The 27,031-nt window shown below is 41.6% G+C and overlaps 1 protein-coding gene and 1 long non-coding RNA gene across 11 annotated transcripts in view; one reads left to right on the top strand and one right to left on the bottom strand.

The window, feature by feature from the left end:
* NFIB (nuclear factor I B) overlaps positions 1 to 27,031 on the bottom strand; it is a 176,825-nt gene that overhangs the window by 148,442 nt on the left and 1,352 nt on the right. For 9 of the 10 annotated variants that reach the window (XM_065661063.1, XM_065661066.1, XM_065661065.1 and 6 more), the window contains exons 1-2: positions 21,307 to 21,663; positions 14,605 to 15,136 (exon numbers count right to left, since the gene is read on the bottom strand). In XM_065661063.1, the coding sequence (XP_065517135.1) occupies positions 14,605 to 15,136; positions 21,307 to 21,336 (562 nt within the window). In that variant the 5' untranslated portion in view covers positions 21,337 to 21,663. Of the gene's footprint in view, positions 1 to 14,604; positions 15,137 to 21,306; positions 21,664 to 27,031 lie in introns of those variants that run through there. The other variant, XM_065661064.1, reaches the window with a different exon arrangement.
* On the top strand, positions 21,558 to 22,285 carry LOC136004545 (uncharacterized). Its single transcript, XR_010608530.1, has 2 exons — positions 21,558 to 21,646; positions 21,796 to 22,285. It is a non-coding gene; the product is annotated as an uncharacterized LOC136004545 (long non-coding RNA).

Raw genomic sequence — 27,031 nt, 5'->3', positions numbered from 1 at the left:
AACATTAAAACCCAAAGCTGCAACCATTTCGCATACCATAACTTTGGGTCACCATGGAAACAGAAGACAGAATATTCAAAAGTCAATAAACTAGTCAAGCAAAAGTCAACAAAACTAGTGCTGTTGGCAATTGAGATGGTGTCCTCCACTATTCCCTCCTCACACCCATCCTTGGCCACGCTCCACTGCATCCCCTAGCACACTCTACTGCCCACAGTCACTCACACTCCACTCCTCCCTAGCACCACATGCGTATTTTCTTTCACGTCACTCCAGGTTCTGGCTGGAGCAGAGTTACTGCTGCAGTTTCCACTGGCCAGGAAGGACACACAGCCCACAGCCACCAAGAAAACTGTGACAGACTCCAAAAATGCTGATGAGTCATAGCTGCCCCTATGGAGACACTTAGTCTGGAAAGCTGGGAAATGCTGGCATATTTACTTATCACCTATGATGTCCAGAGATGAAGTTACTCTGCTGCTCAGGTGTCTGCCATCTAGATGATGAGAAATATGCAAGCATGGCACTGGTGAGGCCACAGAGTGTTCAGCTTTTGGGTGCCTCAGTACAAGAAAGATGTTGAAGTGGGTCCAGAAAAGAGCAACAAAGCTGATGAAGGGTCGGGAGAACAAGTCAGATGAGGCACAGATGAGGGTACTGAGGCTGTTTAGTCCGGAGAAGAGAAGTCTTAGGGGGTGGGTACCTTATCACTCCACAACTACCTGAAAGAATTAACTCTCACTAATCACTGCTTCCCAAAGTACAACTCAACTATTACTATTTAGTGGTCGTATCTATGTGATCTAACATTGTTGCTTTATAGTGTCTCTTCTTAACTGTGTCTGTTGTTCTCAGACACAGGGTGTCTAGTGGCAAGGGAAATGTCATGAGCACAGGGAGTACAAAATATCTCGTTATACCATAATATGGAATTTAAGAATAAGTCTATAATAAGTATAGTCCTCTCTGCAGGTTCCTTACCAGATGGAATAGGAAGTTCTGTTAATGATCATCCTACTGGGCAACACATCAAGCCCAAGTTACCATTAATATGGCTTGAATTCTGACAAGGTCAAACTGGCTGGACTATATTTAAAAACACTTCTATCTTACTGCAATAGGATAATGTGTTCTAAGGCTATACACCACGGGAGCATAAGACTCTTCTGCTGATTTAACCTAGTCTCAGAAGCTAATGCTCTGCCGTGCTTCAAGTTAATTACTGCCAAACAGTGCAAAAGAACAGCACAGGACTCCAGCACAGCCCCACAGATCAAAGAAAACTAAGCAGGCTCTGCCCAGGAAAGCAATTACAAAACCTGCAAAAGTCTGAGACAATGTTCAGGTGATTTTAGTTGCTCATTATTTGTGAAGCCAAAGCTTAGAATTGGAGTAAATTTGACTATTGCTTTAACATCACTGGACCCTGAAGTAACAAAGTACATAAAGAGATCACTTGAACCACCTCTCTGCTACACAGCTTGATCAAGCTTAGCTGTGTCATTTTGGCAGATGCTTCCTAAACCTGACCTCGATAAAAAGAACATGTTCTTCTCTTCCAGTCTATACTACCCTCATCACCAGAAAATTGCTGGTTTATTTTACTTTAACACAGTTGTAACTGGTGAAATGTTAAGCCTTTCCTTTTCCTATCTACAAAGAATTTAGGACAAGACATCTTAAAATCTAGAAAAGTTTCTGGCTACTTTCAAATAATCCACACTTTTTTTCATGTGCAGCACCCAAAACTGGACAGCATTGGACACCATTACCCTCCAAGTCCTTTCAGCTGGACACAGTTAGGTGTCCTTCTAACGACTGTTGCAACTTCATTCTAAGATTTGGTTCACACTACTGAACGATCAATATCATTATTTGCCTCTGCAATGATCCTAGTCCTAAATCTGAAATACTTCTTCAAACGTACATGCTTCACATCACACAAATGCTGAAGGACAAACAACAGATTAATTGCTGGCCCTAATGCTGTGTTTGTGAGTGCTAAGAAGTCATTCCAAATGTTCCAAAAAGGATTAATGCAGTATAACAAGTCTATTTAATTACTGAAAGACCAGTGATCCTCATTTTACTGTAAGCAGCTTTTCCTCTATTTGGAGGCTGTAAATAGAACAGAAATCATTACAGGACAACTATAATTCTCATCCTGAAATATTCAAGTTATAGCAGCGATATAGTGAAAAAAATATGTGGAAGGCCAAGGAGGACTATATATATATATACACACTGCATTTGTGTATGACAATGCAAGATTAGATACATGTTTTAAAACATACCAGCACTCCTCACTATAGTCAAAATGCAGAAAAAAATTCTTATGCACTGTGTAAAAATGTGGTATGTTGCCCTAACTAAAAAAAAAAAAAAAAAGACCCAAAAAAACCCCCACCAACAATTAAGCCACACAAAGTAATTACACATAGCTTTTAAAAAAAATATCCCTCATAAATAAATAAAACCAAAAGTCCATGACTACAACATAATGGTGATGACTGAACTGCAGGCAGAAAACTCACCTATGAATGAATATATGGTAAAATCACAACATTATATAGATTACTTTAAGTTACATGTCTGAATCTAGACAGCTTCATCAAATTTCCAATTCTCCTTTCTGCACAAGCTGGTTATTCTTTAACTGGAAGATAAACAATAGAATAACTTTTATGTTAACCCTTGTTTAGCTGTAGACTGCACTGTTTCATTGTCACCTGGGGAAAGTGTATGAACAGACTTCTCATTTTTGTAAATTAATGTCACTTCCCACTCTGAGAAGTAAACATAGTAATTTTGTAGGTGTTGATGTTGTAGCTGGCTCACTACCAACACTGAATTATCATCACAGAGGAAGGGATGAGGAAAGTAATGACTTAAAGAGTAAAAGTAAATGGCACACTGGGTCCAAAAAGCACAAGTTACTAATGAAGCATTTAGGAGAGTTTTAATACAACTAGCAGGGGGTTCAGGCAAAGGGAGGCCCTCCAATACAAGACCCTGGACTAATGCCTTATAAACCAAAGGTCTCCCCTGCAGCTGCCTTACAAACCAGACCTGCCCACATCTGGGAGATGAAACAGGATGACCAACATATTCCAGACACAAGCACACTGTTACATTAGCTTGGGTTTCGTCTTGCACTCAGTCCAAACTCCTGATCATCGATCCTTCTCCCATACTGTTGTGGTCTGATCTGAGCTACTGTCCCACCAGACTAAAATCCGTAGGCTGAGAGCAGAGCAAGGGATAGAGAACCAGACTGAGCTCAAAGGCCATCCCTGCAGGCACTGCAGGTGCCTCCTCCATGGTGAGCCAGCTGGATGAGCATACATGTAACTGCCCATGATGATTGTTTCTTTCATCTTTCTGTCTAAAACATTTTTCCTCTTCACTGTCACAGGGCAAGAAAACTCAGGCAGCTCTCTGAGCAGACAAAAACCCCTGCACCACAGTGGCATCGAGGCCAGCCCTGCCCCAGGCTTCTGCAGACTGAAGCAGGGGTGACCTGAGGAGTGCTCCCACCACAGACCTGGTGTCCTGTGGTGTGCCGACCCTGCTGCTGCACAGTTCCTCTTTGACGCCCTCTCCCACAGAGCTGTACCACCGCAGGGCTTGCGGTGGAGGAATGCTTTGTGCCGGCCCTCCCTGCTTGGGCAAGTTTCTTTTGTCCGGGCATGAGAAAACCCGGTAAGACATTTCTTTACAGAGCAGAGCCCACCGGCACACGGATTTTGCTTGCAGTGAAATACAGGAAGGGTTATAACTTTTTAGCCAGTGCGCATCTCAGTATTTTGCAACCCTCGCTGACGTGAGTGGTGTTCTCTCTCCGTGGGACCGGAGGCACGAGAAACTAACCAACCTGACAGCCGTCACCTGGGGAGCTGATGCAGGGCTGGGGACCAGGACAAGGATTTTAAACTCCTTACATCTAAACATTGAGTCATACTTTACATTATCATCACAGTGACAGCATTCAAGCTTCTTGCGTCAGCATTCCCACCCTCTTCCTTCAAAGGAACTATATAACCACAATTAAAACTCACACCTAGATTGTGGAGTTTCACACTGGAAGAAAAGGTTTGGTGGTTTTCAAGTGCACATGCATGCTGCATGTACATATACAATCTGGTACTTTTTCTCTTAAAAAAGAAAGTCAACACAGAAATCAGGTGGACTGTGGAAATACAAACCTGATATACTGCAAAATCAGTGCATAGTGTTGTGAAGGAAAATATGTTTTAAATTAAGTCGATTTGATTGACTATATATACTCATGTGAGCAAGGCTTTCAGGCTAAACCTTACGTTACGGACATATCAATGATCTGTTGACCACTGGATTAGAAATTCATTTCATTTAGAACATTACCAGTACTAGCATATGAGCTTTCTTAACCCAGCAAGGCTGTATCATGCCATCAGTTTTTCAGCAGATCCAGTCACTGATTTCAAAAGGCATGACTTCCTAAAGCCACAGCACAATGCAGCAGATGATTAGGCATAATACCCATCTCAAAAAACTAAACTGTCCTACCAGTCAAATTGTAGGTAATTACAGGATGCACAAAGCCTACAGCAAGAAGCTCACATTAGCATCAGGGACACTGACAGTAGGCAGCCTGTCGGGATGTGGGGCCAGTGTGTTCCCCCCTCACCAAAAGTAATTCTTAAGGACAAGTATTTTTCCCTAGAAACAAAGCATTTCACAAAAAGAAAAGAAGGGAAAAAAAAAAAAAACCACCCAAAAAAAAGGGAGAAGACAAAACTGCTCCTCCATTTCATGTCAAGAAATGATTCTGACTGCTCATTTCTCGAAAATCTAAGCAGTGTGCATCACTTGAAAATCTAAGCAGTGTGCATACACGTTACATTTTCATTACAAAATATTTTCAAAGCAGAACCTTCTTCCCAGTACATTCCACTCAAACAATGCTCACAGTGAAACAGGGCTAAGAGTGAAGGCATTTGCCCTTGAAAAATGTAGCAAACCCGTGCACCCCAACAGAAGAGAAATGCACTGCAGCCTGATAGAAGACAGAGTTTCCTCCAGCCCCTAGAAATCCTCCCTCCACCTCTTCCACTACAGAGGGCCGTCAAGTTGTCCCCACTGCTGTCAGCAGACAAAAGGTGGCAACATCACAGCACGTCCAAGGAAGGACACTTGCTGCTCCAGAAGAGCACCACAGAACCCACTGGGGTGTAAATTCAGGGCCGAGGTCTTCTTGTCAGTGATTACTGCAAAGAACTGGAGGAAGTGTCGCAGCTGCTGAACAATGGAGAGGTCAAGCAGCTCGCAGCCATTTCATGACCCAGACAAGTCAAGGTCAAGAGATTCAGGTAGCAACTTGGCCTGGGCATGAGTTACAGCACAAATGAATTGTTTTAACAAATCGGCTTTGGTCAATTAAACCTAACAAGACATGTTGCATCCACATAGCAGGGTTCTTGACACTAAGGCCAGGAGCTAAGGCCAGCCTCATAAAACATGTCTTTTAACATGGCATAACAAATTTAAGGTAATCCATCCAGAAACTGCAGATGTCAGAATAATAAAATACAAGTTGTCTTGACTAACAGATATTTTCAGTCTTTTAAATGAGGGACACTGGAGTGTAGTCATCGTTTCAAGAAGCCTGGCATCATTTTCAATGGCATTAATCATGCAATGGAAAACCGATGCTGCAGTAAATATACTTGCTATCTCTCAGGCACAAGGCACTTCCTTAATAATCTTCTAAGAAAATCCAGCATTTCCTTGTCAGTCGCTTCATCAAAAAAGGTTGAAAATGATCCGGCATTTTAGGCCAATGTAATTCTCAAGTGAAAAATATATACTCTGTAAATATTTTCATTATATTTAATTTCTAAAGACATGGAGTTTATAATTACTAGAGTCTAATGTGCGCACATTTCTGTGTTTCTGTTTTAAAGAAAAATGCCTAAATCCTCTGACATATTCTCAGAAAACTGTGAATGATACAGAAAGATAACTAAAAATTAAAATGCAACACTAGTTTTAAGGTAAATAGTTCATACTTATCTTTCACTTGTTTATCCTTTATGAAAATATGCAAAGTAATTCAGATCACTACAACTTTTAAGATTGGGAAAACATGTAAGAAATATGTTCAAGACACAAATGTTTAAAATTCACAATTGTCAAATGTCTTCAAATACTATAGAATATACTTACATGTGCACAGACAGCATTTCCGTCAAAACAACATCAGAAAACTTATCTTTATTCCTGATTTCTGAACAGACACAGCGAGTTTCTCAAGCGAAACGAACTAACTGTTCATTTTTGCATTTGTCTTTCCTGTTAACTCTCTAAGAAAGAAAAGGGGAACAGCTTTGTTCAATTTCTACGTGTATTTATTTCAGGAGGGAAATAATTAAAAGCCCACTTGAAGCCACAGAGATGCCTTTAGTGAAGATGCCTTTATGGAAGGACACTAGAAAACATAAAAGTTCCCCTTCTGCTTTAGAAATAGGTGTTTACTCTTTAAAAGTGCAAGGTTTCTCAGAGGGAAAAGAACATTTAATGGTTGAATGGACTTCAGACAAACTTTTGCACTGTGCTTTCCCCAGTGCCATACCACAGCAACTTCTCCTTATTTCAGTTCTTTTTCTTAGAGTAAAAATGTAGTTTAAAAGGCCCTAGACACCATTAGTAAGGAAGAAACTAACATTAAAATTACTTCAAAGTCCTTATAATTTTAAGATGCCTTTTTGACTTCAGGAAAGGCATAGGGGCAAGAGGGGTGTAAAACAAAGGAGTCATGGGACACGAAGGCAAAAGCTTTAGTCCTCAGGCTGGTTAAAAATATTTGAAATGCTATTACTGATGCCTACACTTTAGTCTATCAGCCCTTCCTCATACAGAATTCTCCACAAAAGCCAAGTCTGAAGTGCCCATCTCCCACCGGCTGTGAAAAAACCTAGAACAAAAGTCACACACCAATAATGAGACTCCTGAGAAACTGCTAAAGAAATGTATTTATTTACATTTTAAAAAGCACTATGTATTTCAGAAAAGAAAGAACTTCTCTAAAAGGAGGCTTTGGTGGGGGACAGTGTAAGAAAGCAATCTTTTTAAATAAAAAGATGGAGGGAGGCTGTGATAGAAGAATGTTCCCAGCTTCATATGCAACTAGCTGCTCCCAGACAGTACAATATACACACCCAAATCAACACTTTTCTCTTAGACAAAGCTAATGATCTAAAATTTACTTCCCCTTTAGGTTCTGAGCCTTTCAAACCTCTTATAATCAAGGCTTCACTGCCCTGAGCCAGGTTTTTAGCAACTGCTTCTAGAAGTTCTACCAGAGATAGATAGACAGATGATAGATAGATAGATAGATAGATAGATAGATAGATAGATAGATAGATAGATAGATAGATAGATAGAAAGACAGACAGACAGATAGATAAAAGGAGAGACAGAGTAAAATCATGAAACCTTGCTATAATGAATGACATCTTGTTTTGACATCTGTCTAACAAACTGGCTAATCACACAGGCATTCCTTTTTCACATTCACTTAGCATCTGGAAAGTGTCTCCAGATAAGGGATTTCTTTTCCACCCCACAACAAAAAGAGCAGCTATTCAGTCAAGTTAGCCATTTAACTTGATCTTGAGATCACCCCAACCCGAGTGATTACAGCAAATCAATGTACCACTTTGCTGTTGAGACTGTAACGTAACGCTTTAGGAAGCCTCTTGAATTACTGTGCTTGGCAGTGCTTGTGCTTGGCTATGCTGCTCCAAGGACCAGAGCTTTGGAGGGCCACCAGTCCTTGAGACGTCTACATTACTATGCTAGCAGCAGGGAGGAAGAAAAATAGGAAAAGCAGAGAAGAAGGGAAAGCTAGAAAAAGCAGCAGACATGAGAGCACTCTTATGCAATTAACTTTAAAATCCAACCTGCAGTGGTATTTAGTGTTTAATTATTTTAATGAAGTTTTCACAGCTACAATGAATTCAATATGCATGAAAATTAAGAAATTTAAACCATAAATCACTGCTGTTATTTGAAGCATTTCCTTTATGAATTAGTGGCTTTATTTATAGTTTTTAGGCATTTTTTTTTTGTTCCCAGCATTGTTCTGTCTGAGACTACCATGAAGCAGGAATCTTCCATTTTCTTTCCCATTCTTTTCTTTACTTTATAGCTTCTTGCTGTCAATATGAATGTCATTCATAAATTAACACTGGCCTCTAAATTTTCAGCTGGTTGCACAGAATTTATTTAACCGTAGTCTCTTTTGTCTTAAACACAATTAATTTAACCCTGTGAAAATTACTCCCCTTGGTGCATCAGGTAAGAAAGAGATAAAAGCTCCTTTCTAAAATGTATATATATTTAATTCCTAACTGCAACAGTTAAAATTAAATATGGAAAATTTCCTCTTCTTTCTCATGAACCTGCCATAAAACCCATAACTTTGCTCTGAGGGAAACTAAAATTTTAAAAAAAATATACATTTTTGAATTCTTCAGATCTATTGTCCAAATGTCAATTCACGCATACACATTCTGGAAACAGAAAACTGATGGGTGACCTTTTCTAATGTTTTAATATCCTACATCTTCATAAACAAAGCATCTACAATCATCAACTGAAAAACATTGTTATACACATACCAAATTAACCTCCATCTCCCAATGACAATTGTCTTCTGCCTGTAATTTTCAGCACAATAGAGATACTCGACAAAGCAGTTGATTCAAAATTTTACATTAGAAAACTAGACAATAAATCAAAACAGTGTCATTTTCAGTTGACACAAAAAGTTTTCTAAAAATTATGTTTTCTGCATGCCTGAATAGACTGGAATTGCTCAAAGTAATGCAAAGTCTTAAAAGGATTTATTATTCCCTATCAGATGCTTAAACTACAAAAAGCTCTTCTCATACAAGAGCAGATAGATAAATTATAAACTCATACTTTTGCTTTTGCACCGGCTTTCTGATTCAAAATTGAGACTCGATGCAAGGGATCAGCACGCCATTTCACTATGTAACAAGCTCCTAGAGCACCTAAATGCCTGTAAGTACAGGCAGTAATAAGCCCTATTTCCTGTTGTTCCTAGTGTAACTAATAATTCGTAACTAATAATTTGTGTAAACTCCAGCAAATCACCCTGTACTTTGACATATCTTTCTGCAAAACAGGTAAAATGTTCTACTGTGTGTTTCCAGGTAAAGTATTCAGAAGGAGGCAAATCATTAAAATTAATGGAAGTAGGAACAATCAGCAATTCAATGGATTGATTGATTATTCTAAGGCCATTATTTTTTTTATTAACTGAATGAAGTGGTGGAAGCATCAGTGCACAGCAGAAATGCAAACCCTCATCCAAAATCCATCTGGGTGGTGTGACATTTGGACATACGACCATTAAAAGACTTACACAGACAGGAGACTGCTTAAAACATCATTTTGATTGTGATTTTAAGTGGAATTTCTTGTTATCACAGAAAAATAACCAAAACAATTTTCCTTATAATTTTCAAATATGAAAAGTATTATTATAATATGACTGTATCATCCATTTCCTATACCTACAAGATAAAAACTAAAGTATAACATGAAAATGACACCACCAACCTATTTCAAGATTTGATCTCCCTATAGAAACAAATTCACAGAATTCAAAAAGCTTAATAAAAAGATCAAACAGCTGGTACACCGAGAGCTTACCCACCCACTCCTGCAATTCAGATATATCGCATTTGAAAGAAAAAATATCATTCCTCCTGGAAGGAGGACACATTTTTGAAAGTAAGACAGTGCACACATGTTGCCAGGACTTAGGTGAGAAACTGGTATCCCAGTTTGGTTAACATTTACCAGTTTGCTGGCATTCAGCTAGGGGAAAGCAAACCAGTTTCAGATCAACACAAATGCGGCACCCCACGCCCTGCTACTGGGACTATCTGAAAGGGTACTTATCATCAGTACGAAGCACACTACCCGAAATCGGGTGGCCTGCGCCCCTTGCCCGCACGGCTGCGGTGGGAGACATGGTGCGCAGGCAGCACCAGCCTGCAGCCAGCACGGGGCACCTGCCAACATCCTGGCAGCGCAGCACAGGGTCCTCCCGCACAAAGAGTTCTCCCCTACCTTGGCTGCAGAAACCAGCCCTCCCTCTTTCCCTATTCTTCTTTCTCTTCCTTTCCCTTGTTGTTTTTTGGGTTGGGGATTTTTTTCTGCATCTCCCCCTACCCCCCCCCCCCCCCCCCCCCCGTCTCTAAGAAACAGAACACAGCCTGGCGATTCACATAGGCCAGGCTTCCTTCTATGCAGCCCTTTGGGTAGAGCTGCTAATCCTTCTTATTAATTAATGAGATAATAGCAGTTAACCGGAAAGCAATAGTAATGCTAACTATCTAGGAACTTCCAACAGAAATTATTTAGTTTGTTTGCTGATTTCCTGGTAACAAAGTCATGCAGCTGGAACTGTGGCAGCATCTTAATGATTTAAGAAGTTAAAAAGACAAGAGTGCCTGAACAGTATCAGACTAAGGACATCTGCATCTATTTTCTGCCCTCCTTCTTGGATAGTTTAAAAGATCCTCCCCTCCCTCAACTTCAGAGTTTATTAACAGCTGGTGATACGGGCTCCCCCAATTATATCACTTTTACACAAGGACAAAAGAAAGTGTAAACAGCAACATGACTGATGGGAGAAATGTACTCCAAGAGGCACATGCATTAAAAACACTTACAAATGTTTAGCATTTATATGTACTATTGCTTCAGCCCTTTAAACTCCTAAAGAATTTCTCAAGGTCTGCTATGCTTCATTCAGTATGTGCTAGCATCAAGTTTGTATTTTATTTGTGCTGCAAAAAAAACAGCAGAGATGATGCGGGGATTAGGAATTCTGCAGATGAGGCACATTGCTGTAGATATTTTATGGTTTAGAAAAACAGCAAGGCAATTTTTAACTATTTTTTTTTTATTATTAGCCATTGTAAGAGCAAGTAAAACATCTACCAGAAGAAGGGATTTATATTATCTGGGTTCTGTTGCAGCAAACAACTACTGCAGCTTTCATTCACTGATTGTCAAAAACTTTCCAATGTGCCCACTGCAATGCGGATGCCAACCAACGAATCAAAGGCATTCAGCAACTAGACAAAGAGGGTCTGATGCCAACCTCGGTGCCACTGGCAACCATTATTGGCATCAAGCACATTGTCTGCCTTTTTTTTCCCCCCTCTCCTGGCACTCGACAAACAAAATGGCGGTTCTTGTAGCAACGGAAACACAGCATAAGCACTGCACTGAATCAAATACCATCAAATGATTTTACGGATTTGAGATGTGTTTCATACCAAATGATAGACACTCTCTGATGCCTGACAGAAGGAAAAAAAAAAAAAAAAAAAAAAAACAAGAAAAGGCATTTTTGTCAATAGAAACAGTGTTCATGCTATTTTCAAGTTTGGGGCTTTCTAAAAATTCGGGGTGGGGGGAGGGGGGGGTGGACCTGATGCACACAACAAGCAGAGCACCGTAGAAGGGTGTTATGATTAAGAGTTACTTTGATGTTAAACACTGATCACAGTATTTCCCATTTTCTTCCTTCATTTCAGTCAAAGAAGCAGCTTTGCAACCCATGTCAAGCCCCTTTTTCTATTTATTTTTTTTTTCTTCATAAAGCACATGAGGATAGCAGAAAAAGAATGGATGGGGGGAGAAGATGCTGAATTTTGAGGGAGATGAGCGAAAAGTAGAACCAGATGAAGTTAGTCAACTTCGGAAGTTGGTCCTTATTTCTTCTTTGTAGGCAGGCATGGAAGTAGAAGCTCTTTTTATTAAGAACTGAAAGGATTATTGACACTTCTTGATCTGGAAATTGTCAATATATTGTAACATTACTCTGCACTGCAATGCGGATGCCAACCAACAAATCACAGGCATCCTAGGCTAAACAAAGAAGGTCTGATGCCAATCCTGGTGCCACTGGCAACCATCACTGGCACTCAAACTATCCTTCCTCCTCTTTTTTCCCCTAATCTTCTTTTTTAAAGCAACAAAAAAAACAAACTACTTGGCCCCTTTATTCATTTTATGCGCTAATTCCTTCTTCATATTTCATTCAGGGATTTAATTATTTCTATGTTTCTTCTTAGTTTTTATGTGATACCATTAGGCGGGTTTATATGTTCTAAAAGAGAAATAAAAAACTAAACAGCGTGTGTATAATGCAGCATTTTGGTCGACTTCATGCTTATCTTTTGTAAAGCCTTGTGCTCTTAATCAAGTGCACCACAAAGTGCCACAATTAACCTGCTTTCAATGAGGACAGAGAATCCATGTTTGACAAAATGGGGGGAAAAAAATATAAAGATAACTTAATATGACTTCTTCAAGAAAATAGCCAACAGATGCTAATGGAAGATTTACTGTGAACAGCAAGACACATACAAAATATATGCAGTTTACAATAAACAAAAGGGTCTACTGAGGGTGACTTCATATACAGAAATTAGCCAGCTTCACCTTCCAGTATACTGTCAAAGTAATAGAGTATAACTTTGAAAGTTATAATATTACAGCATGCTTATCTTACTAATTTCTGGTTAAACAAGTGTTTTAAATAAACTAATATTCTCAATCTATTTAAATGAGTATTAGCTATGCCCTGCAATTCCTCTTCCCATTTCAAGTTACTGGCTTCCAGCAACTAAAAGTCGACAGTGTCTAAGGGTACTCTGACCCCAGCTTCTTTGGCTTAAGAGCTACTTAAACAGCTTCGCCTCCCTTTGTAGTTCTGACTTTTAGAGAGAGGTAAATCCATTAGAATTAACCAGTAAGCTACGTCTTGCAATAAATGCATTCGAAGTATCATTTGAATTTCTCTTCACAAAAGGAGTTTACAGGTACAAATTGTTTGTAGTTAAGCTATTTTGTTTAATGCTATCAAAGAAATCTTTCTGTGTTATTGGGGATTAGATTTACCAGACTCTGCAGCTACTTATAGTCGCTGCAAAACATCTACAGTGGTGTTTACTGCTGTGGAGAGAAAAAGTATAAAAAATACAAGCAGGGAAATTTAAAAAAAAATAAATAAAACACAATGGAACATTTTTTTTTCATGATAAATAATCAAAAAAATTGAACCCTATTTATACATTCACATACACATAGTGCTCCACTTGTATGAGTAAATGCTAAAAGATCAATTCACTGTAAACAAAAAGGTTGTTTCGTGTTATCTGTTCTTTGAAAGGATGAGTACACACTGAATGAAAACGTGCAATTTTAACTTTTTGTTACTAACAAAATCCATTCCGCTTGTTTTTCAGTTAAATACTGCAGTTATGTATCAGGCATCATATAACAGTCTGCCATTTGACCTTCTGCAGGCCATTTTTGCCTGCTTCCAGGCCAAGTTGTGAAATGGCCCACCATCTGCGGCCACACAAACTTTCATTAGTTGAGATCTGTGGCTAAAAAATAAATGCTCTATTCCTGCTGATCAGTCAGCAACAGAAAGTTGTCTAGAGGGTGGTATAATTACCAGAAAGAACCAAAATAACCCCTCACATAGAAAAAGCATTTCAGAAGGCTTAGTATGAGAGGAAAAAAACTCCATCTACTTACAGCCATCTACTATTTCAGGGAACATGCCAAAAAGTTATTGTTATCTGAATATGTAACTGGCAGTTTCTTCCCTGATACATCATTATTAGAAGCCCTGTTTTTATTTTCAATCTCTAAAACTAAGTTTAAGAACCTTTTCCACAGTGTTCCTGCAATTTTTCACATTTCAATTACCTGCAAAATAAAATTAAGTATTCAAGTGTGATTATGAAAATATACTTTTCATGGAAAATTCTCTCAAAATATTCCAACCTGGATCTTTGCTTTAAGGCTTGGATAGGTAAGATAAGCTAGTGCTGTAAAGTATGAATAAAATATTAAGTACTGTAAATTGTAATTCTGACTGCAAATGGTATCTAGAAAGACCTACTTCTGTGCTAAAGTTTTTCTGTATTTTATTTTATTTTATAGACATGAGAAAGACTACAAGTCCTCTTCAAAATGACAGTAGGCTCATCAATCTAAGGATGAATTCTTGATTATTTGTAACTACAGACAGTAATGAGTATTTGTAGTATTTATTGTGATTGAGCAATTGCACATACCTGCATCTGTTACTAAGAGTACTGGGGGAACAAAAAAAACAAAACACCATATTGAAAAACAAGAAGAATGTTTTCTGAAGTCACCGCTGGAAAAACTACGCTTTCTAATATTGCCACTTTCTGACAAAAATAAAAGGCAACTTTAGTGAAACTAAGGTACTGCTTTGGTATGTCCCGCTCTCTCTTGAAAGACAGCAAGGCACGTATATGAAACATACATGTTAGTTACACAGATGCGTAGGAATGTGTGTGTGTGTGATTGTATATACGTATACATACTGATTTACATATGGATATGTACCCACGTTACGTCTATAGACCGCAGAATAACATTTCACTGGAAGCCAGCCCATAGGGGAAACAGGGCTACTTGGAATCAGAGTTTGACATACTAACACAGAAACAACAGTCTGCTTCCTACCTTGCTCCTGCACGTAGTATGCCAAAAACAAATCAAGCTCCTTGACTGATACTGTTATGTGATGTGGCTGGACGCAAAGTGCTGGATTTGTGCAATGTGGGGATTTCATGAGCCGCTCTCCATCCGTACTTTCCAAGGGGATGCCTTTGAACAGGATCACCATGACTAGATCCAGACGCCAGACTTTGTCAGCCTGTCGCAGGCAGTCGATTCTCCTAATCTTACCCTTCTGGTCAGGATTGGACAATACACAGCATGGGTGCTTCTTCCCAGTCACCGTGAGCACAAAATCCTCCCGGAACTCTTGGCGAATATCTTTGCGCAGCTTGGCCAGGAGCCTGGATGCCCACTTCTGTTTAATTTCAGGCTTTTCGCTGAGTAGCTCATCCTTGACTGCTCTTTCCTCGTCCTTTGACATTCGTTTCTCATGTTTCTTAAAGTACTTGCGTTTTCGAGCCTGAAGGTTGAACCAAGTATAGGCAATTGCACGGACATGTGGAAGAAGTGCCTCAATGAACGGGTGAAATTCATCCTGCGGAAAGAAGTGGAGGGAAAAAAAAAAAAAAGAAAAGAAGAAAACTCAGAGTCAGTAAATGCTCATAATCAAAGCAGTATCAATCAAAGTTTCTGAAAATTTTAAAGTGAAATCCAAGACAAAGAGGGTAAACACTTAAAATTCACGCAAATTTCTGCATAACACCTTTTATGCAATTACTACCGCTGTCAGGCGGCAGACAAAAAGTACACAGAGAATTGCATTTTCCCAATATTTCTCTCTTCAAAAGAACCATGTGAACATTTTATTTTGTATGGCTCCCCTCACTTCATCCCACACTGCTGCAGAAACATCATTTAAAAGATACACTATCAAGATGTTTTGTTCCTAACATTCAAATATCTCAGTGAATGGCTAACATCAAGAAAAGTACCATTGCACAAAGAGGACACTATACGGTTTTAAAAAATCTGAGCAGAAATGTTCAGAAGGCTGAGGAGAATGCCACAGTTCATTTCTCTTCTCTGTGGCACAGAAACACAAAGCATATACATGCTCAGTGTAATGCCACACAGTTCCCGCTTTTGGGAGCATGCTCTCAGCAAGAGACTGCTGGTGGCACAAAGAGCATGCGCCATTAAACTTGATCCATTTTCTTATCAAACGTCCAGCATTCCAGCACTGAAACAGCACCATTCCAGTGGTGGTAACTACAGAAACCAGTATACGGTAAGGAAAAGCAGGCAAAAGACACAGTGTGTCGTATACAGATCCTGAACAGAAGCTTCAATACTTTCAGCTCTTTGGGCTTCCCTCCCACCACCCCCAATCTGTGTAAAATAAAAGTTTATGAAACTGAAAACTAAAATCACATTTATGTTCTTCCGGCAGCTTCACTGTGAGTTTTGAGGCTTCACAAAGTCAGTTAATTTGTTAACTGATCACATGAGTGTGGCAATTATTCTAAACCCCTTAAAAATCAGTCTAAGGTGTACAATGAAAAATGGCAACTTGGCACAAACTTTGCATTCTTCGTGTTTCTGCCTGCTGTGGCAGAGTGACATTACAAGTGCACCTCTGGTGAAATGCTGCTTTTGTGAAATCCATGTAATTTATTTACAGTTCCAAAATATCCCTTTCTGACATCTGGCTTCACCTGCAAGTCTTATCTTCTGCCTAGCAGCGATACGGATTGCATTAAGGAGGTAATGCTTAGTTGTTGTCTACAAGTACATCCTATAGCAATTAAATTAATTCATTTTGTCTGCTTAAAGTACCATCCTACACATTCATGTTAATATCTAAAATAGGCCTTTCCAAAAACTTCTTTTTTTGTGAGAAAATACCCTGTTTGAACTGCGTGATCTGCTTATCAAACATTACCGTATTTTGGCTTGGAAGAGAGACCTTAGGGGAGGTATCTTTCTTCCTGTGTGCAAGCAAATTTAGTTTTAAATACCATGCAGATTGCTCATCATACTGAGTGGCACAGTGCAATCAAACTAAAACTGGACCTCTTTTATACAATTATATTCAAGAATACAATTATCAAACTAATATTTTAGCCACGCTGCTAGACAAGGAATGAATTACGTTTAATCAATAGGCTGATTAACTCCATTAGGTAAAAATGATGAAAGTATAACTAATGGTCTCAATTATACAGGGTTCAGACTGCCATTGTAGAAGCTTCAGGCCAAGAATTTAGTATTTAAATCTTCAAATTTCAAACAAACTTTAAAATTTCCTGAATGGTAAAAAAGCCCATTAGATCTAGTTACCTCTTATCCCTAACCATTCTCAAGTCAAACAGAAAACAACTGGAAAGTTGTAAGCAGATTACCTAAAGAGCATGCAGGGTGGTGAAAAAATATATTTAAAAAAAAATTAAAATAAAATAATAAAATAATAAACTAAAAAGAGAAGAAAGACAATATCAGAAGATAATTCAGGACATAAAAAGATTGCATTACAGTCTGATGCTTGACAAAGAGCCACAAAGGCAATAATTAAACTGATTAGTAGTTTCCAGCAGAGATTTGAACAATTCTGATACTATACTGGCACATAAAACTAGGCCATGGAAAGAGTTAAACCACAATCTGTTCTTTGTGTGGGAAGGCAATACGGCTCTGAATAACCACAGCCCATGATAAGACTTCCCTATCTTCATACACTTTCTGATGCCATGCTTTTTTCCCCCTCAATTATAACTACTAAAGAAAGTTTATTTTTATTTCAACAGAAGTCATCTTAATAGAAGTATTCAAATGTTATCTTTTTTTTTTTTTTTAATTAACATAAGCATAAAGACTACACGGTGTTAAATCCTTACAATTCATTTTAGACTGAATAAAACAGATCTACTACAGATCTTGAAAATTCTAACAGCTGGGGCTAAAGGTGGAGTGAAGCAGGGGGTTGAAGAGCTTTGGTAGAAATTAATTTTTGCCCCAATACAATAACCTCCCCTATATCTACACAGACTTCAGCATTCATGACTGAAAATGGAAATTAAATTAATGTGGAAATATTCTGTGCTACTAGAATATTGAACACCTAGTTTTCTAAGAAAGAAAACGTTCTTCTATTTCTAAGAACAACACAAACTATTTTGGAATGGCTATGTCTTCAGGTTATGTACATAGCATTTGCAATAATAACCTACAGCATTTTATCTATGAAAATGTTATAGAGGAAAAATGAACTTTTCAAATTCCAGTCTACAGTGGTCAAATGTTTCCTTTCCAGAGAATGAAGGAAAAAATGCAAATGAAATAAAATAATAGGAGAGGGGGAATGTGACTTTTAATTCAGGCTTTTCTTTCATAATATCAGTAAGTCCAAAAGGTAAAAATATATGTGAAAGAGTGTGAAGGAGAAACACAGTAAAGAACACCCTGTTCTAAAACAATATTATCAGAGATCTTTGAGAGATTCATTGTGCATCTGGAGTCCTTTCAAATGAAACATTACTTGACAAGAAGAAGTGCCCATAAAAATGATCCTAAATGGAGATTTGCAATTAATCACACACATTCCCCACTAAACCTCCTAAAAAGCCATCTACAGAATTTGATTTTTTTTTACCCCTTAATATTCATTCAGGCAATATTGAAATTATTTTTTTATGTGGTTCTTACTCATGTGCCACAGTTGCTCTTGCAATAAAGTGATTTATGGAGGTAAGATTTTCAACTGTCATATCAAATAGTTCAGGTGAACCATTGTGCACTGCCAATTTAAATTAAGGTGGAAGTTATTGTGTAACATCTGTATAGCTTGTAAATAAAGGAAAAAATAAGAGTCACCTAATGATGATAGATAGGCCAGGTTTTCTTTTGGTGAAAGGTAAAGGGGAAATGCAGTGCCCTTCTCCCATTTTTCACCTTTATAAACTTTGCAACAGTTCATGCAAGCTTGAGCTAAGGAGCACACAATAAATACACCTGCTCTAAGAAATTCAGGAATTTTATAGGGAAAACTTCATGCGCTCAATTTCCCTTCTCTGTGCTTAACATATTCTAGGAGAGGGAAGGAAAAAAAATAGAAAGAAAAACATATTCTGAGTTTCCTGGACCACCATAACATAAAAATAAACCACGGCAAAAATATCACAAGAGACCAAGCACTTAAACGCTTGCAGTAACTGCATCCTATCACGCCTCAGCAAGAGAGATAAATGCAGTTTCCACTCGTTCCAAAATAGGGGGAAAGAGGTATTGTGGGAAGGAGAGGAAAGGACCCCAACAAAATTTAAACTGCATTTGGTTAAGTCGTCTTCTTCCTTGGAGTTATTTTACACCCACCAACTTTTTTCTGAAAGAGTGATGGGTAGCATTAAAAGCATAAGGCTGCACTCTGGGCTTTAAATTTGTATCTAAAAGCTGCTTCAGCACCGTTGCAGCACAAACTGAACTACTGCTTTTGCCAGGAGCTCAGTTCAAACAGGTGTTCTGTGTTTAGAACTTTTACCAAAATATTCTCCCCTGAGCATACACTACCACAGTCAACGTGCATGGCAAGAGCCCTAGAGACTGAGAACACAATAGAGAGAACAATTTTGGTACTGCTATTTTAACTCTGTCGCAACTCACTCTTTTGCTTTAAATAAATAAATAATACAAAGTATGAAATCTCATTACCAGTGAAATCTTCATTTTTAATTTATGGAGAAGAAAGGTGATTTTTAAAATGGCTTTACCATTCCGAACAGGTATAGAAAGATTCTGAACTACACACAGTTTGCTGCAACTGTGTTCCACGTATGCAACACTAAATGCGAACTGTCTCTGCATGGCACATGACACAGCACGATTGTAAAATATTATGGGGAAGTTATCGACACATGAAAGCCAGGAACTGCTTTCCTATATTTACGGCTGTAGAAGTGCAATGTTTTCATATACACCTGAGTGCAGTGTTTTAACATAGATTTGTAAAGAATGAGGAAATCTATTACATCTGTGAGTCTAATAAGCAAACACTGGGGGGGGGGGGGGGGGGAGTGGAAATGTCATTAGAGCAGGAAACAACATGAACTACCCACTGTAATAGAGGTTGTAGCAAAAACTTGCATGTTTCCAATGTGCGATTCACTTTCTCAAGTTGTTCTCTCAGGTTTATACTCTGGTGCATAGGTCTAATTGCTTGTCAATAATCTCACAGGATGGACAGCCCACACAGAATTAATTTTTACTAATTGCAGATTCCACCGTAAGTAATTATTTCTATGTGTGTACCTGCAAGCATGTGCGTATCTGTTACACATAACGCTTCCTACATGCACTCACTTTTTCTGCTGAAGAAGTATCTCAACAGTACTCTTTTCCAGCTTTGCTTCGCTGCAGCTCACGTTTACTTGCTGAAAATATCCATATCTAAGTCAATCACACTTATATGCCAAACAAAATATAAACAATAAAAAATGTGTCAGCCAAAAAGCTACAGGACTGTATCCAATCACTGCATAAGCCTTATCGTTGTTTCCATCTTCATTCACAATTTATGAATACTTCAGTCCTTTTGAATTGCAATGCTTTCTAATTGTGGAATAACTTAAATCATATTTATTTATTCACCGTGCCACTGTAGGAGCATCGCTGGCCGCTGAACTACAGCGTTGCGGGAGACGTTACTTTCTCCCATTTTCTGCTTCTTTAGCCATTTGTTGCGCCAATGTGAAAGCCAACAGTTATCGCTTAATCAGTTTACATCACATCCTCCTAAAACAAGACTTTCACAAAAATCTCTGGAAACTATCCCCGGGCTTTGCAGACCGGGCTCGCTCTCCGGTGTCCCGGCGCTAGCTCCCCGTTACCGTACGCCCGGCAAGGACGCTCCTGGGGCAGCCGGGGAACTCCCCAAGCCCGCTCCCTAACTCCCTCCAGCCTCAAAACCGCACTGTGCCGGCGCAGGGACCTCCGCTCGGGCTGCCCCCCTCCTCTCCGCGCACCGCTGTGCGCCTCCCCGCTCCCTCCGTGCACCGCGCCGAGCCGGCCGCGGCTTCGCCCGGCTCCCTCCCGCCGTCCCGGTGACAGCCGCCTCCCGGGAAAGCGGCCGCAAGGGCGGTGGTGAGGAAAGGCTGGCTCGCTCCCGGGCCTCGGGGGGATGCGCCCGCCTGCCAGCGTCGCGGGGTAGCGGGGAGCCGGGAAATGCCATGCCCTGGCACCGCCGACCCAGGCAGGCTGCACGGCTCGGGCGTCCCGCGCGTATCGCCCTCGGTGCTGGCAGGCTACCTATTATTATTAAGAAAGCATTAGGCAGGATTACTTCGCACCGGCGCGCGTTAGGTTACGGGGTTTTTTTATTCCTCAAAACCACCACTTTTCCTTTCAAGCCCTTTCATTAGACTGCCGAGCTGAAAAGAGAGCAAATCGTTTGATTCCAATCAAATCAATACTTCTCAAACATGCTTCTTAGCATAATTATGCTCATTTCCATTTTCTTAACCTTTGACTTCTTATGCACCAACAAGTAACAGTAGTTGTCTGCGGGTGACACTGAATGGATCTCCCCAACACAATGGCCTGGTGCAGTTTATTCTCTACTATTCCCTCCTGCGAGAGGGAGTTTGGATCAGACAAGCAATTACAACTGTGCTTTAACCCATTACAACTACTAGAAATGACTCATTACCAACTCACATACATGCAAAAATTAAAAAAAAAAAAAAGTTTAAATAAATAAATAAAACGCGTCTATACCTGAGTGAGACAGATTGGAGAATACATCATGACTTCGCTTTGAGAACACGCTGCCCGGAGAGCCCCTAAGAAAAGCCTCAAAAAGGAATAATTTCATCTATCCATTTTACAGTCATCTGAGACTCAAGAAAGATGAAATCAATCAGGACGGGGCTCTGCCCTGTATCACCAGAACTTCACAACAAACCCCAGTCCTCCTTAAATAGCCAAAGATTCAAGTTCACTCCGTGTGCTAGATTTCCCGGGGTGAAATCCAATCTACACTTTTAACCCTCTTGTAGTCGTCGGCGCAGGAGTCTTGCTTTGGCTGCGGCTGCTGCTGCTGCTGCTGCTGCTGCTGGTTGTTTTGCAGATGAGGGGGGGAAGGACTCGGGGGGGGGGGGGGGGGGAGTGGGGGGGTGGGCGGGAGGATTTTGTTGTTGTTGTTTAGGATTATTATTTTTTTTTTAATCCTTTTCTTTCCTTTTCTTTCTCTTTTCCCCCCTAAAGACGCCGGTGGCTGTGTGCTGTTATCTCGGCTCTGTCACCGCGCTCGCCAAAGTTCAAGGTTACAGCCCGCAGCGGAGCAGGACGATCCCTGGGAGCGATGGCAGCCCAAACTTCGCCGGGCAGGACCATGCGGGCGGCGGGCGCGAGCCGGGGACGGGGGCGCGCGCCCCGGGGCTGGCAGCGCGCGGCCTGGTAGCTCCCGCCCTCGCGCCGAGGGCTTAATGGCGAGGGGCCGCTTCCCGAACGCCCTCTGTAACAGAAACGATTCCTCGGAAATTCAGACGGCAAATCGCTCCTTCCCGGTGCGCGCCCGGCGCCGCAGCGCCGCGTCCCGCCTGCGCGCGCCTCTGTCCCTTCGCTCCGCGAAACTTGGGAGTTGGAACGCGGCGCGGTCACACCCTGCGGACCCCGCTGCTGCGGCGGCGGTCTGCCCAGATGAGACCCAAGTATTTTTTATTATTATTATTTAATTACACAACCACCGCTCACACTCCTCCTCCTCCGGCAAACACATTCCTTCTCCGCCAGATCCCCCTCCCCTGCCCTCCCCCTTTATTAATCACCAGCTAGCGCCGCAGAAGGAGCTAGCACGTTTTGAGAACATCCCTCATTTTCCCTCTCTTCTGATGGGAGAAAGTTGCGGGGGGGGGAAGATAGGGGGGAGAGAAAGGCGTCGCGGGGGGAAGGTTGCCATCTGCAGGAGGTCTTTTCCCTCTCCACCGTTCGGGGTATGATCCCGCCCTTGGCGGCAGGGTTCGGATGCCGCTGCTGCCCTCTCTGCGGCCCCCGGCCAGCCGCAGAGGACAGAGAGAGGGAAAGCACACACACCCCCACCCCCCCTCCGCACTCCATCACCCCCTCCCTGCACCCCATCACCCGGCACCGCCGGTGTCTGCTGTCCCGGCACTCGCAGGCAGCAGCAGGGCGCGGGGTCCGGTTTCGTTCTCCCGGCCCGCTTGTACCGGGGGAGAAGGGGAGTGGTGGGGGGAAGAAGTGAAGGAAACTTATTCCTGCTCCCGTGAGGAGAGCAGCGTACAGTGGGTAACGAGGGGCTCAGTGCGTGCGATCTCTCTCCCCCCAGCCCCCCCTCGCCGCCGGTGGGAAGGGGCTGCTGAGCGTCACTGCCGCTGCCTCCCTCCCTCCCCGTGCCGGTGCGCGGCCCTCGGCGCGCCCGGGAGGGACCGCTGACTTCCTCCCTGCCCGAAGTGAGAGTTTATTCACGTCAGGCATTTCACAACGACACATCAAGGAAAAGTAGGCAGGTTCAAGTCAACCATGAAATGGTCACTTTTTAACCCCGTCCTGTCCTCATTAGGGAAATGCTCAAACACAGCCCATTTTCAAAGAGGGCTCTTAATGAGGGGAGCTTGCCAAGTCTACTAGCTGCAATTCCCATAAATTTACAAACCAAAAGAAGCAGGGGGATGGGCGGGGGAAGGAGGGAGCCCACACGAGACAGGTAGTGTCAAAGGAAACAGCGAGAGCCCAACGTGTTAACCCCTTGCAGAATCCTCGCAGCTCGGTTTCTGGCTGCACTTGCCCAGTTTCCTCAGATTTGCAGGCTTCAAGCGACAGCCACGGCTTTTCCCTCCTACAGACCACACTGGTAAGTGACAAGTTTGGAGCATACGCTCAGGCAAAGAGAGATGAGGCAAACGCGGGGTTAACCACGATGAGCAACATTTGTTTTCATATCTAGTGTAGAATACACCCCAAATCCTATCTTCTTCTCCTTTACCCAGACACTGCAAAAAGCTGATAACACCAGCTTTAAATACCGGAGTTTCCCTTTGAATAAATATTCAATTTAACTAGAGTTAATTTACCATAAAAGACATTCCCCTTGGCACAAATGCACTGATGTCCTTGAACACACCTCTTTGAGCGCTTGAACTCTTACACAACACGCCATTATTGCAGACCTGATTTTAAAGCATAATAATCCCATTCTGTCCCCCTTCTCTCTTGCACCCCTCTATGAGAATCAGGACAAGCCCCAAACACTGCATCAGCAAAGCTGTCCCTGTGAGCTGCACACATGTGAGAAGTATCCCCTTTCCCAAGCAGCATTTGCAGAAGGCCTCATTCTCCCCCCAGGTCCTGGCTAAGGGACCACTTTGTGCTAGAGGCCTGTGCACTAAAAGCAAGTACAATCCGGCAAGGTCTCGGGAGCAAGGAGGGGCAAGCAGGAAAAAGCAAAAGGAGCAAGGTAAGGGCAGACACCAGGCTGGTTACTTTCTGCATCTCTCTCTGCTTACTGCAAGGAGGTGGAATTGGGCTTGCATCCCCGCAAGAGCAGGCAAAGGGTGGGTTTGAATCCCTACACAGAGTGGTCAGGGAAGGGCTGAGCCCAGCAAGCCCATCAGCAAGTGCCAGTACCCCCAGAATAGCACTGCTGGGGACCACAAAAAAAGCCAGACTGTCCCTCCCCTGAGCCCATCTGTTGGCCAGGATTGAGCAGGCCCTCGTGTGAAGGCATGCTTGTGGGAAATGGAGCTGCCTGGCCAGCACAGCTCAAGCAGCATCTTCTCCGCAAGACCCAGAAGCCAAGGTGACCACGGTATGGTTTGCCATGGGTGTGTCTCCAGTTTAACCCACAGGCTCCCAGGGCATCAGTGATAGCAGGCTCAAGTGTGCACCCAGAAGGCATGTTTCGGTTCTGCTCCTCCTGGTTAATCCCAGTGGGAACCCATACAGCAGGGAGGTTTTGTCCTGGGAGAACCCTACACACACACTCACACACACGTGCGCACATGCCCCCTCTATCTCACTCCACAGACACACTTCTTGTTTCACAGGAAAGCAAGTTAAAGATTCTTTTCAGAATGGAGAGAGTTCTATTAAAATAATTTTAAAAAGAGCAACTCTCTACCACTTTCTTACAAGGGCGCTGGGAAGTGGGTTAACCTGGAGAAACACAGTATCAATATAATGACAGCAGCCATCCTGGCTGGGCACCAGCATGCGGGATACTGTTGTGGTAAAGTGGTTCAGTTGCTTTCATGTTCCGGCTTGCATTAACACCACCACCCCAAAAGCCCTTCTCTCCCACCCCACACACTAACAACCCTGCTGCTGCTGCACGTTTTCTGCCCTTGAAGCTCCAGTCTGGGGAGCAGTTCCTTTTGTCCTCGCTGCCAGTTATGCCAGCCTCCACACTGTATGTGTACAGCTACTCTTCCCAGGAGGACAACTGAGAAAACAAAAGTCACCATCCAGCCTTCATGGTGAGAGACACAACTGCATGGGACTGGGATGGCCTGGGGGATCCTGCCCTAAGGTGTATAGCAGCACTGCTAAGACACTCCTGGACACACGCACAAGTGCAGCAAAGACACATGCCTGGGAAGAAAATGCACCTTCCACACCAGTAATTGGCAAAGGCTGAGGCTGTGTGTGAACCATCTTCACTGAGAGGCCATTTTCAGAGGGGGGACTGTTCCCACACCCTTTCCATGCCTCCCACCCACCCCTGGCCACGGTGCCCAGGATGGAAGGACACCCACTGCCCACACTGCAGCATCTGAGACAGCTCATCTCAGGAAAGAACCAGAGAGGGGTTTTGACACCATAGGCAGATGGACTTTCTTCCCACCACCCATCCTAACTCCGCAGACCAGTTGTCTGGCAGTGGTGCAAATCCTAGTATGGCAGGCTTGCACTGAAAGCCTGAGTTTTCCTTCTTTCCTTCACAGCCAACTATCATGAACTTTACCAGATGCTGCAAAGTGGCACTCCTGGACTTCGGCAATAGCAGCCCTAAAGAGTGGAAAGGACAGTTATGCCAACTGTATCTTTCCTAAAGCCAAATTTCACCTGATCATCTTTTGGTTGGGCAACTGCACAACTCTTTCAAGTTTTGGAGCACAAAACTACTATTATGCATCAGAAATCAGAGAAAGACACTGCTAATGCTAAAGTGTGCAGCCTAAGATTCCCTCAGAATACAAGCAGGCAGTCTGGCAGGCAGTTTATATCTAAACATACACATACTGAACCAAGAAACTAAGTTTTCATGAAATTTCCAGAGGTCTTTTTGTGAAAATCAGAAACAATTGCTTCTGGCATATGGCATTTTATCTAAATGATTCAGTATCTGAGAACCAGCTCCAAAATTTTTATGTAAGAGGTCTTAGTGATCCAAAATACAAGCTTTACAGTGATTTTTACCTCTAGTTTAGTAGTGATACTTTTAACTTCTTTTCCACCCTCTGTTAGAAAATGCCATTCACACACATGTCCATTATATATACAATTACTTAGGTACATACATAAATACTGAATAACACCAATATAGTGTGCTTTATGTCAACTACAAGTAACAAATTATCTTAGCCATACTATATTACCATAGTGTTATCTAATAGTGATTCTATCTGTATGACCAGTCTTTGTGCCTTGCAAAACTTCTTGTACCACCAAATTGAACTACAAAATCAAGTTTCACTTCTCTGGGACAATCAGGGCCTTTGTGTTCTATTACACGTGTATTGTGTATGCCTATAGATATGTATGTATATAGATATGTATGTGTTAATGCATGTATAATCAGAGTAAGTTGGGTTGAGAATATTCACGGAATTAACTAGTTAAATAAGCAAACTGATAATATGTTGCATTTCATATGTGGCTGAATTCTAAGGTATTCATGATTTAAAATGCAAACAGCAATCAGTAAAACTCCTAAGTTGTGTATTATCACACCTATAAATGTAGGTATCACAATATTTACTAGCACTTTTGTTTGTTTTTTTCTGAGTGGTAGAGGAAACACACACCCTATATAAACTGTGTATATGTATGATCACATAGAAACTGCATATACACAATCAGAAGCAAAGAAACTCACTACTGACTCTACACAGTGACATATGTATGCATGAAGGGTGTTCATGCTTGACCCCTGTCCACATATGGTTTGATGGGGGCTGTAATACTTGAGCTTTCCACAGCTTCCAGACCAGCAAATGAAAACACCAAACCTCAAGTGTAAAGCTGTAAACCACAAAGTTTTGGGTTACACAAGTGTGCAGTTTTTGTCCTCGCTGTGGGTTACTTTCTCAGCCTTACAAAGGCAGGAAACCCTCTTACCCCTGCGCAATAAATCCTTTAAAAATTCACATTTGCTGATCTTAAATGCCCCCACATAACCAGCAACAACAACAATGAAATTTTGGCATCATCTTTTCTACCAATTTATATCACTTGCCAGATTTGGGAATATGGGGGGTGGGGG

This window comes from Lathamus discolor, chromosome Z (genome assembly GCF_037157495.1).
Source record: "Lathamus discolor isolate bLatDis1 chromosome Z, bLatDis1.hap1, whole genome shotgun sequence".
Lineage (NCBI taxonomy): Eukaryota > Metazoa > Chordata > Aves > Psittaciformes > Psittacidae > Lathamus > Lathamus discolor.
Note: the sequence above shows the minus strand (reverse complement) of the source record. Positions and strands in the feature narration are given on the sequence as shown.